Source organism: Eleutherodactylus coqui, chromosome 8 (genome assembly GCF_035609145.1).
Source record: "Eleutherodactylus coqui strain aEleCoq1 chromosome 8, aEleCoq1.hap1, whole genome shotgun sequence".
Taxonomy (NCBI): Eukaryota; Metazoa; Chordata; class Amphibia; order Anura; family Eleutherodactylidae; genus Eleutherodactylus; species Eleutherodactylus coqui.
Genome location: NC_089844.1, coordinates 74,810,924 through 74,824,116, shown reverse-complemented (window position 1 = coordinate 74,824,116; position 13,193 = coordinate 74,810,924). Strand labels below are relative to the sequence as shown.

Genomic DNA, 13,193 nt, shown 5'->3' with positions numbered 1-13,193 from the left:
CGGGGCGGAGCTACACGGAGCCGCTCTCTGGCACGAGCGGCTCCATAGAAGACTACAGAAGACCCGGACTGCGCAAGCGCGGCTAATTTGGCCATCGGAGGCCGAAAATTAGTCGGCACCATGGGAACGAGGACGCTAGCAACGGAGCAGGTAAGTATAAAACTTTTTATAACTTCTGTATGGCTCATAATTAATGCACAATGTATATTACAAAGTGCATTATTATGGCCATACAGAAGTGTATAACCCCACTTGCTGCCTCGGGACATCTCCTTTAAGGTCATCGAACAGGCCGGTAGATCAGATTGTGGTCCCTGCAGTTCAAGACATACTACGTTGATTTAGACAGGTTTCACTCAACCAATAGAACCTATCTACTATCTAACAGTTATCCAACTACAGTGCAACCAGTAGTCAATAATGGTTGTTCCTCAAGATGGTAAACATGAAAAAGAGGGTAAGGAACTGGATCTAAGAAATTACTTTGGTTATCTCTCGGCCACCTAAGAGTTTTCAAATTCCAACACAAAAATTCAAGGGCCTTTACTTAGCCTTGAAAAATAACACTGATCCAAACTCACTGCATCATAGGCAGATCCAAGTTCAGGGCCAGACTCATTCATAATACGCTTGTCTGAAAATGGCCTAAGGATAGGCCATCAATGTCTGTACGGTGGGGTCGAAATCTCGGCCCCTTCTACTTTTATCATGTAAAGCCACCGTATTTTCAGTAGTGTCGGTGGCTTGTATTACAGTCCTCATCATTGAATGGAATGGCGCTGTAGTGAATTGTAATACCAGTCACAGCCACTACTAAAGGTACAGAGCTGTGCCCCAAAAAGAATAAAGGGGACACAGCAATCTCCGACGTGCTGATCACTGGTTGTTTCAAGTGTTGGACAGCCACTGATCTAATACGGATGGTCTACCCAATTTTAAAAGTACTGGATAACCCCTTCAAATTGTATTTAAAAATCTGTATTTTTACTTATCATTTTATATTTCCCACTTTAAAGAGGTTTTTTAATTAATTTTTTTTCTATATGATTTTGGGCCCCATGTGCCCAAAACTATATAAAATCAATATGCTCACTGTGGCATTTGATCGCCTCTTCGGTTCTATAGCATTTGACAGGTAATGTCAGCAGGCCAGAAGACCTGGTGACGTCCCTTAAACCTGTCACATGGTCTAATATAGAAGACCCCAGCAGGTTTATGGGACTTAACTGATGACGTCCCTGTCGGGTCTTCTACTGGCTGCATCAGGGGCAGGTACAGATGGGCCGTGGAATCCGCATCATCGCCTAGTGACGGTGCTGCATCATCTGTTCTGAGCATGTGCCAGGCGCCCCGCCCATCCGTATATACAGATGAAAACACTGCGGACAGGTACGCAGAGATCCCCGGCCGGGCAAGTTTCCATTTTTTGTTTTTAAATTGATTATTTGCTGCGCTCTTCTATGGTTATCAAATAGTAAAGTCAGGAAAGTCTGCAGTCTGTAAAGAATCTATAGACAGAGTTTGCAGCGTTTGTGGGAAGGAACACAAAGAAAAACACAACACAACATAGCACATATATGGAACAGCAGAAAATTTAAAGATACAACTCTGGATACCTTAATTGGAGCTGTGGAAAACTTTACTTTTCTTGTAGGCACCAAGTCCTCTTCCTCCGACAGACCAGGTACTTCCTCATAGTCGCTGCTGAAATCATAATCCGCATCTTCATTTACTACGAGCTTCTCGTTCTCGGCTGCATGAGGTTCTCCTTCAGTGTCTCTATCGTCATCGAAGGCTGCATTTTCAATACCAAAAGCCTCAGTGGAGTAGCGTATTAAATTTTTGTTGCCATCAATGGGTTCTTCAAATTCACTTTCATCCTCGTCATCGCTCTCCACCTCTTCATCTGTTGGCTTTGTGACAGCCTCTGTGCCAGCCCTTGTTAGGTCTTCCATAGAACTCTTACGTTCTTCCTTGACTTTTCTTTCTGCAATTTGGAAGCTATCATTTAGACATGGCTTTGGACCAAGTGGCTTTATATCCTCAAATACATCATCTTTTAAGATTGCATCTTCTTCACTCTCAGAAGATTCATTTTGTAATACCACAAGTTCTGCTCGCACCATCTGAGTCCGAGTTTTCTCCAATACGGGAGCCTCGGCGCCAACTTCTTTTGTACCTGGAAGCGCATTGTTATTCTGAAGAGAATGGGATTCGTCTTGCATTAAAGCATTTTTTGTAGCCTCAACATTTAACCTCAGGTCCTCTTCTACTGGTTGGTCCTGAGCAGTAATGTTTTTGGTCCCATCATTATTATTTAGCCCTTTATCAGTCAAGGCATCAGAGTGGTTTATGGTCACAGAAGAAGCAGTACTACGGGACTCTATCAAAATTTCATTGGTCTTGGACAAGTCTTTATGTTCCTCTCCATCACTGTCAGCAAGAAAACTTTCTAATCTCCTGCTTATAGGCCCTGCGTTTAAGGAGGAAGAGGATGATGTTGAAGATGTGGACCGGTTGCTGATGTTTTCAGATAACGTAGACATGGCAGAGTTTGAAGAAATACTATTGGGGCTACGATCGCAAGAGGCACTTTCCATTTCAACAGACCCATGTCTGCGGTCAGACTTCGTCACCTTGTCCTCCTTGGTTGGAGAAGCCTTGTCAAAAGTAGTTTGGCGGTTAAGATTCCTTTCAAAAAGTTTCCTGGTTTCTGAAAACTTCTCTGCCAAAGCTGCTTTGTCCAAATCTACTTCTTCAACCGTTTTGACGGCTTTATCTGTACTTGGCAACTCGGGGCTAATGTTTAAGGCATTGTTTTTTTGCACACTTACAGAAGAAGTGTTTGTCGGTGGAGAAGGAGAAACCTCAGGCTTTATAAGTTTGCTTTCCACTGTTTCAGGAGGAGATGAGCTCATCTGCATGAACATATTCTTGATCTTATGTACCCGATTACCATAGGAGGCACGGCCTCGGTTAAGGTCCCCTTGTGCTCCATTAGCATTTAACTTCAAAGATGTAGGCTTTGGAGAGATTTCTGGTTTGACCCCATCAAATGAGCACTTGATAGCATGGAAATCAGACTTGTATGCATTCCTGTGCGGAGAAGCACTCCTGAGGGTCCTCTCCCCTTTGCCTTCTGTTTTCATCATTTTTTTTTTTCCTTTCACGAAATTGCCCTGCTTGATAAAACGTACAGCGTCACTCCCCTCTCTACATGGACACAAGGATCTTAGGAATTAATGCAGCGCTGGGTTCATGGGAAATCCCAAGCAGTGAATCACTCGCTCCGCACTCAGCTGTCTGTCTAATTTCATTGCCACAGGACGACCATCTGCTGAACGAAAGAAGAAGAAATTCATACAGGGGAACTAAACATTTTTCCATGATAAGCAGAGATGTACTGAAGTACAAGACACATCTGCATAAATGATATACAAGAACACCAAGCCCTTCATTAATAATCGTAATAGGAGGAATCAAGTTAAGTGGTATAAAATCTGGAATATATATATATGACAACAATAAAGGTTAAACATATGTTCTGCAAATGACCAGCTACACCAGACGCCAATAACCAAGACTAAGCCAGCTAGGTTGTACCGGGACTACAAGTCTCCTGCCTGTAGGAGACAGAAATATCTTTCGAGATAGTTTGTATCAGAAATAAAACTTGACATAAAAGTGTCACTTCCTCAATTATTTTTTTAATATGATTACATCCGGGTTCACACGTGCATTTCCTTCTTTTCGCTCCGTCATGGGAACGGAAAAATGATGACAGCAGTGCTGAACCCATCAAATAACATACATCAACAGCGCCTGACAAAACCAACTGACTAGGATGGGGTCCATCAGGCTTCCACCGTGGGGTCCATCATTCTATCGGGAAAACAAAAATAATGTTGAATACCGCGCTTCCTGCCATTTATGATGGAACCTAGCGTAACATGTTAGGATGGTTTCACATTTGTAATGGAAGCTTCAGTCTAAGGTTCTGTCGCCGGTCCAGCACAAAATACCGGAATAAACAGCCCTGTGTGCAGCGCTTTTTCTTCCAGCTAAAAACCAGGCAGCTGAGTGGAAAGCGAACAGACTCCATTATAGTCAATGGAGTCTGTTCAGAGCTGTTCGGTTCCACCCCATGACAGAACCGTTCGGCCATAGAGATTCCCCTTCCATGACGGAGCCGGAAGACAGAGCCCCCGAAGCAGGTGTGAAAACACCCCTTTGGGATCAAGCTTCTACAGACATCTTTATAACATACTGGACTTATTTTTCAAAACTTTCTTTGTTGCCCATAGCAACCAATCACAGCGCAACTTTCACTTTACCAGAGCAGTTTGAGAAATAAATAGAGATGAGCGAGCGTACTCGGAAAAGCACTACTCGCTCGAGTAATTTGCTTTATCCGAGTATCGCTGTGCTTGTCCCTGAAGATTCGGGTGCCGCTGCGGCTGACAGGTGAGTCGCAGCGGGGAGCAGGGGAGAGCGGGCGGGAGAGAAAGATCTTACCTCCGTTCCTCCCCGCTCTCCCCTGCAGCTCCCCGCTCCGTGCCGGCACCCGAATCTTCAGGGACGAGCACAGCGATACTCGGATAAAGCAAATTACTCGAGCGAGTAGTGCTTTTCCGAGTACGCTCGCTCATCTCTAGAAATAAAACAAAAAGCTGAGCTCTGGCAAATTAGGCAGTTTTGATAAATGAGGCCCACTGTTTGAGAAACCAGATTAGATAACCTCCAGCCCATCAAGCTCTAGGGAACTACAAAAGAGGATATCAATTTAAGATCCCACAGAAGGTCTAGAAATACCCATAGTGACAAGTTACATCTCTATTTTTATTAACCGCTTCAGACTAACACCAAGAGGTTACATTTTCCTGCTCGGTTATGCATCCTCTAGCTGAATGGAACGGTCTGATGACGGCAGCCAACCGCGCTGAACAGACCGCTGACTACAACTAGGCTTGTGAGGCTTCCGGCCCGCTGGCATTTTACAGGATGAAATAGCGCAGCATACAGCACTGTTTCCGCCTGTTTAACGGAATTCAATAATGGACGTTCCGAAGGGAACCTCCAGCACTGATGTGAACAACCCCAAGTGAAATATGAGATATACTTTTATTAAAGGGACCCTCTGGTCTCAGAACTAGAATGGGGGTGGGAGTAATAGGGCCTGCCGTCCTCAGTTTGTGGTGTTCTGCTACAGATTTGCCATTCCTCGGCACCGCCTCAGTCTAGTAAGTTGGCAGCAGCACTTCTCTGGCTACCCTATGTACACTTGGTGGTCTAAATTGCCACATGCTGTTCTAATTGGCTGGCCAACTGAAGAGCAGTGTGAAGTGATGCACAGGACAGTAGGAGGAGCCCTGTAGCCAATTGGGAAGACCAAAGAGGGACCTACATTAGGGTACTTTTACACGCAGCAAGAAAACATTTGCGCACACGATGACACAGTTTGCGCAGGTGTTCAGTCTAAACACAAATAGGTTTTGTACTTTTACAGGATTGTTCAGTTCGCTGTACCGGTGAATGAGAACAACTGATTGATATTTAAACCAAATGATTAGCAAACAAGCCAACGATGACTTTTATGCTTGCAAGAAATGATCGATGAACAAGAAGTGAACAAATTATTCAATCGTTTACCTGTGAACACTAAATGATTATTGTAAAAAAATTCAAGTGATCAAGCAATTTTTTTTATTTATTCTTAATGATAATCGGTTTGCGTAAAAGCATCTTCAGCAGACTTGTAGCAAACACTACAAACAGGGCAGCCAAGGAGCCCTGCGCCTCCCTCCCGTCCCAGCTCAGGTTAGTCCCTAGGACTGGAGGGTCAATTTAAATGCCGTAGACTTTAAACAGAGCGGCAGAGCACAAGGCTGACTGCTGCTCCGCGTCACTCTGGTGGCTAGCAGGAACACATCCAGGCAATCAATGGGGGTCCCAGCTGCCAAATCCTCTCCAAAGTAGCATTTAGCACTGATCCAGTGGGAAGGTGATGATTACTCCAGCCAGAAGCATTTATAAGGCCTCTCTCACAGCGGTGTTGTGATTTTCAGCCACCTTTCACATGGGCAAAATTTGGCTGCCGCAACATGTGAGAAGTTTTGCATCAAAATCCAAATGCCTCCATGCAGATTTTAATGCGGTACTGAAGATTGCTTTAAGGGGTTGTCCAGTTACTGACCAACATGCCTTTAACAGGGCTGCCCTTAGTAAAATAATAAACTGAGCAGTGCTTACCCCTTTGTGGGGATCCAGCACTGCAGCGCCATTGTAGTCCCGGTGTTTGCTGTGACAGTTGTCAACATGGGAAGGCAGGGGACCATCGCAGCCAATCAGAGGCTGTAGAAGTGCGGCTCATTCTCATTCACAATGGTGTTAGGCGTTTGGGAACGTGACGCTGCAGCGGTCACCTGAAGTCCGGTGACATCAGCAAGACCACAGCGGCGCTGGATCCCAGCAGCGGTCTAAGCACTGCGCAATTATTTGGCTTTAGGCAGCCCTATTAAAGGGATGTTGTCAAGTAACCAAACACCTTTAATTCTGCATCAAAATCCACATGTAGACCCTCAGACCTTAGTGCAGATTTCCGCAGCTCCAGCCGTGTGTTGCAATGCGTCCTGCGGCCAAATTCTGGCACACAGCAAAGTACCCTAAGGTCTTAGGGATGTAGGGGCCATTTATGCTCAATATTACATCATCAGCTGCTCCACTTCGCTAAAGGGGAACAGAAGCTGTCAAGGGTTGCTGTCACTTGTAGTGCCCTCCTGACCATCTGCGCTGATACTGTATAAAAATAAATAAAAGACACGTCTGCAACATTTTCTCCTTTAAAAGCAAAGGAAACGTTGATCTCCGTTCTTGCATTGTCTTCCCAACGACTTCTACAAAGTGTTGTTGTGGCACAGTGCAAGATCAGATGAGAACTGCAGCGAATGCCAGACGAGCGGCATCCTGAGTGGCACACACTGCATGGCTCAGTGCCCTCCTATGGCGTACAAGCATGGTACTACAACCCCAGCCAGGTGCAATCGTTGGTCATAGAAGTCATCAGTTAGCTCTATATCAATATACAAATATTATTAAAGGGATGGTATAAAACAGAAATTCCATTAAAAATGCCCACCAGCTCTTCCCTGGTAAAGACAATTTGTTCTTGAACTTGGGCTGATACTGTCCAAGGCTCGGAGACTTCCATTGAAGTACTACAAAGAGCTTCCAAGTCTTTCTGGAAGGCAGCCCAGCTGGGGGATCTCAGGATGAGACAATGAAGAACACACAATGGATGTGGATGATGCAGAGGAGCCAATGGGGGGAGTAGAACTAACAGGCACAAGGCTGCAAGTTGGGACCCCCATTAACACCTCTCAACACAAAGCGGCCGGACCGACCCGTGCTCGCAAGTACTTTTGGTACGACCTCGGAGGAAACTTTGTAAAGTTACCTGAACTCCTGTTATCCCCCTGCGGAAGGCGTGCTTTGGATCCGTCCCAAATAGTGATATGAAAGCAAGGAATAATCCAACCGGGACTTGGGGGGAGTACTTAGCGTTAATGAGGGCTCCTTATGCCACTCTTAGCCGCGCCGCCATCACTTTTCCCTCCTCCCCCGGGCTCCGATTCCTTCTTCCTCCTCGTTCTTCCCAAATAACTAACTGCCAAGCCGAGCGCGTCCCCGACAGCCAGCCAATCCAAGGCTGCGAGCAGTGCGCGCTCCCGCCCGCCTCTGACACGGGAGGGGAGGAGGAAGCGGCGGAGGAGAACTTCCCAGGGCGCGCTCCCGTGTGCGGCCTAAAGGGCGCGGGAATGAGCACGTAATCCCGCAGCTCCATGCTGACCACCTGAGGCGACTGGGGAACTAGATGTCCCAGCAAGCCTTGTAGTGTTGTCTGAAGGCAAAGGATATATCAGGGGCTTCTATGGGGGCTCCTCGTAAAAGAGGGGTTCAATTCAGAGACCCTGTCACTTGTCTGAGGCACCATAAGCTAACTGAGGGCTTCTTCAGATCTGAGCGTAACATATAAGCGCAATATACAGAGAATTAAACCCATTGATGTCAATAGCTTCGCTCTCGTTAACGTTTTTTTGCGCGCATTTCGTGTGCTCACAAAAAAATAGGACCAGCTCCATCTTTTTGCGTATTTGCGCACATGCATAAGGGCTCTTTCACAGGGGCACTGTGATTTTTGGCCGCCTGTATTGCGTCCAAAAATCACACGAACGAGAACAAGTCACATCTGCATCTCCCGTTTTCTTGCCCATTCCAACGACCGGGTGCAACGTACAATACACCGCAGCCTGGAATACCGTCGGCCAGGGGAGAGAGTTCAGCTCTGCTCAACTCCCTCCCCCTCTCTGCCCCTTGCCAACTGCTGGCAAAGAGAGGGGGCGGGAGCTTAGCAGAGCCAGTGCGCTAAACTTCCTCCCTCTTATGGGAGCTGCCAGGAGGGGGAGGGACTTTAGCAACGTGAGCCGCTGCTAAACTCCCTCCCCCTTTCCTGACGGCTCTCATAGGATTCTATGGGAATGGACGGCGTATTCCCGCAAAATATAGGACACCGTATGCGCCATCTTTGCCGGCTGATTTTACGCACCGGTAAATCACCCATCTGAACTAATGTTTTGGAATCCGATCCAATCGGGGTGGGGGATGTCACACGCACATATGAACCGGCCCTGTGTGCGCAAAAACGTACAGTAGTATGCTACAAAGCAGCCTTGTTCACTGCGCAAATATGTTATGCTGAGGCGAGCGTATTTTTGTATATGCCCTAATGGCGCTGTTAGGCGAGGTGAAAGAGAGCCGGGTGATGTATCTTTCATACCCGATTCCTGGTTCCCATGGTGCCCACCTGCACAGTTCACATGCCTACCGAAAATGTGACCCTTTTCAGAGTCCTGTGCCCACACTCTCCCATGGACTTGTATAGGAGAAGGTACATGGGACTCTGAAATGAGTCCGATTCTCATACCACGCGCCGACTACAGAGGGAGACACCGCTGGATCGCGGAATCGGGTGACTATAAAAAAATACATCACCCAACTCTGGTTCACGTCCCCTAACAGCGCCATCACTTCAGGGGGAGGTGACAGGTTCCCTTTAACCCCTTCCAAATTCAAGCGGAGAATAAAGAAGAAATGACGTTATCGTAAATAGGTATTTCTGTACTACAAGGATGCTAAAGGTCTTCAGGAGCAAGGACAGTCTGGTTTATAGGGTACCTGCTGTATTATTTCCATATGTGCTAACAAGTTACATAAGGTCTAGAGATGAGCGAACCTACTCGGCCACGCCCCTTTCCCCCCCGAGCACTGCGATTTTCGAGTACTTCCGTACTCGGGCGAAAAGATTCGGGAGGCGCCATGGGTGAGTGGGGGGTTGCAGCGGGGAGTGGGGAGGAGAGGGAGAGAGAGAGGGCTCCCCCCTGTTCCCCGCTGCTACCCCCCGCTCCGCCACGCCTCCCCCCGCCCCCCCGAATCTTTTCACCCGAGTACGGAAGTACTCGAAAATCGCAGTGCTCGATCGAGTAATTACTCGAAACAAGTAGGTTCGCTCATCTCTAATAAGGTCGCTTTCAGAAGACAATATTTTAGCTCCGTATGTGGTCCATGTTTCACGCGGCCATTTTTTATAAATGCAGCATGAACTATGTCTTCCATTTTTACCTCCATATTGCTATTATTTTCTATTGGGCAAATACAGACCGGTGTTTGTTCAGCAGAAAATTACATTTGCGCTTGTATGAAACCGGCCTTAGGGCTCCTACACACTGGCGAGGGTAATATCAGGCCATGATTCACGCCCCGAGATTGCACTTGCCACCATGTGAAAGCCCCATGGATGCGAGGTGTTTTCATGAGAAAACAGCCTCGCATCACTGCGCGGATGAAGGTAATCCCCCGCCACAGCTGTCACAGCCACGGCAGAGGATCGCAGAGTTCTCCCTTTTGCTTTCAATGGGACCAGCGGTATCGCAGAAAGATAGGACATGCCACAATTTATTTCCTGCATAGCATTGCGGTGCCATGCAGGAAAACATTGCTTATGTGAATGAACCCATTTAAAAGAATGGGGTTCATATTTGTGTAAGATTTGTGCATCTTCCAACGTACAAATCTCACGTCATTTTCTCTCCGGGGTGAAGGCACTCTTAGGCCTCCTTCCCACGAACGGATTTACGCCGCGTACATTCGCGGCAAAAATCCGCTGCGTTGCCCCCTGCTATTAGGTTCTATTGAACCTAATAGCACAATGCTCACGATGCGGAATTCCACCGCGGAATTTCGCACCGTGAAATCTCCCGTCCTCACCCGCAGCATGCTCTATTTGCCGCGGGTGTACGCGCTGACGGCTTCCATTGCAGTCAATGGAAGCCGTCCGTTCACGCTATCTCCCGCTGTAACACAGCGGAAGATAGCGTGAAAACGCTTCCCCGCCTACTGCCGCCGCGTCATATGACGCGGCCGGCGCGTCACGTGACACGGCCGGCCGCGTCATGTGACGCGGTGGGCGTATCACATGACGCGACGGCGGTGGGCGGGGAAGCGTCTTCACGCTATCTTCCGCTGGTAAGTATGGGGTCTCTGGGGGGCGCCGTGACAGGCTTCACTGCGGAATATTCCGCAGCGGAGCCCGTCACGCTCGTGTGAAACCGGCCTTAGGCTCTATGTTGCAGTTTATACACATGGTACACTTTGGATGACTGCTTCATGCAACAATTATCTAGGGTTATTACAAATGATCTTCCTGATTTGTTACACTTATAACTGACGCTTGATGACACTCAGATACATAAATTTGATATTAATAAAAGCAGAAACGTAAAAAGTTTTGTTGCACAACATCAAAAGTGTTTTCGCCATCAGAGGTGATCAGTGTGAGTTTCCTTTGTCACTTGACACACATGTAACCTGTATTCAAGTTCCTACTATACACATTGTAGCGTATCACGATTGACTGATGCAAAGGCTTCTGTGATGCGTACTCGCAGATCATGCATGGTGGTTGGGAAGGGTGGTATGCAGACTCTATCTTTAACACCTTATCAGAGAAAAAAAATTACAAGGCATAAGGTGCGAGGAGCATGGAGGCCAAGGAAGAGGTTCACTAATGTGAGGGAAATTATATCTTGTATGATTTCGTTTTGTATTTTAGTCTAAATCCACTTATGTCAGCAAGCATTTCCCATACACAATGAGAGTGTGATGTATTGTTTCTTATCTAGAGAAGTTTCTACATAAATAGGAAAAAATGGATTCTTATCAAACACACAAAACTAGCAGAGAGACAAGTCAACAGTACGTGATCATTCTTTACACTTCAAAGGAAAACCAGCTTGAACCAAATGAATGATGTAGTCTGTTTTTAACTTTGTCATGTGGCAAGACCCTACTGAGCATATCTGTTAATTCCCTCCCTTTTGATTACCTCATGAACATTCCCCATGAGAATGACCTATCAGCACATGATATGTTATAATGCAGGGGTGTCAAACTCATTTTCACCGAGGGCCACACCAGGCTTATTGTGACCTTCAAAGGGCCGATTTTAAAGCCCCCTGTCCACGGACGTGATTTCGTGTCCACGAGCAGAGAATCATTGCGATTCTCCGCTTGCGGCCGAAAATTCGCAGCATGCTGTGAATTGCCGCGATTCTCCGCGGTCAGTTTATCTGTCAGATAGGCTGACCATCTGAGATTCGTCTGCCAACTCCTGCGGCGGAGGTTCACCGCAGGACTTTGCAACGCCCGTGGACAGGGGGCCTAAGACAGTATAGAGAGGGCTTGTTCACACCAGCGTATTTGCGTACATAATATGCAGTGAATAGAAGCCATTGATTTCAATGATTTCATTCACATGATGTATATTTTCACACAGCATGACCTATTTTGTTGCGTACTACACACCCCAATAGGCCATTGAAGTGAACGGGCCATGCAAATACGTGGTGATTGCGCAAAAAACCTATGTATTTACTGAATATTTGCGCACCATTTCAGTGGACCCATCTACGTTTTTTGTGTGCCCAAATACGCAGGGATAAGCGATTTTCGATTGCGCAAACACACAGTGTATTTGTGCGACCAAAATACGATTACACCAGTGTGAACGAGCCCTAATATTGAGCCCTATAGTGGTCTCAGTAAAAATAACGATCCCCACAGTGGCCCAATTAGTAATATTAACCCCCTCAGTAGTAATACCCCCATAGCAACATTAACCCTCCCTTAGTTATAATAATAAGCCCCCCTCAGTAATAAGAATAAGCCCTCCTCAGTAATAAGAATAAGCCCTCCTCAGTAATAATAATAATAATAATAAGCCCCCCTCAATAATAATAAGCCACCCTCAGTAATAATAGTTCCTCCCAACCCATATACTTACCTCCTCCCAGCTGTCAGCGTCACTCCCCCTCTACTCACACTGAGCCCGGATGCACTCTGACGTCAGTGTGTGCGCCCGGCACGTTTCCTCCCCGAGTCCTCTCCTGTGGAACTGAAGAGCAGGGGACTCAGGGGAGGAGGAGGATCCTGGCTGCACACTGACGTCAGTGTGCAGCTGGGATCAGCACTAAGAGCATGATTACCAGCGGGGAGCTGCGGCACCCCAGCTGGTAATCGCTGCAGTGGTGAGCGACATCGGCACGCCACGGGCCACATAACATGAGGCAGCGGGCCGGATTCGGCCCGCGGGCCTTCTATTTGACACGTGTTATAATGTATCTGAATGTCACTCCTTCTTTTGTCTGAGTTACAATATAAACTTTTTTGCTGCCATTATGAAATTAGATGCCCTTCAGTTTAACACATATTATTCATTGGCTTCTCAGAGCTTGTACCAACCACACCTAATATAGCACCCACAGACTATCTAAGAGCACATTTGCACTGACACTATCATCTCCATTTGCTTGGCCAATCCATCTGTTTGGTAGTCGCCTATTGAGCTCACTTCTGACTTCATTGTAAAAATGGAGGGGATGCCCCGTTCTGCTATAGGATGAAGCCTGGGATTTCCTGTTCCAGCTGCGGCAGAAGTCATATCTGTAGCTTGTCCAATTATGAAATCCCCGGGATTGTTTCCTCATGGAAAAAGAAGGTGCTGTACACTTTACTACAGGTTATAGTGCAAACACATTGACCTAGGAGGGGTCACCCATGCACTGCATGTAGACAGGTGGGTT

At 46.9% G+C, this 13,193-nt stretch overlaps 1 protein-coding gene across 4 annotated transcripts in view; it reads right to left on the bottom strand.

Moving 5' to 3' along the window:
- LOC136576513 (neurabin-1-like) overlaps window positions 1-7,677 on the bottom strand; it is a 96,695-nt gene extending 89,018 nt beyond the window's left edge. For 3 of the 4 annotated variants that reach the window (XM_066575844.1, XM_066575846.1, XM_066575847.1), the window contains exons 1-2: window positions 7,454-7,677; window positions 1,617-3,334 (exon numbers count right to left, since the gene is read on the bottom strand). In XM_066575844.1, the coding sequence (XP_066431941.1) occupies window positions 1,617-3,152 (1,536 nt within the window). In that variant the 5' untranslated portion in view covers window positions 3,153-3,334; window positions 7,454-7,677. Of the gene's footprint in view, window positions 1-1,616; window positions 3,338-7,453 lie in introns of all 4 variants that reach the window. The other variant, XM_066575845.1, reaches the window with a different exon arrangement.
- Window positions 7,678-13,193: the final 5,516 nt, after the last annotated feature.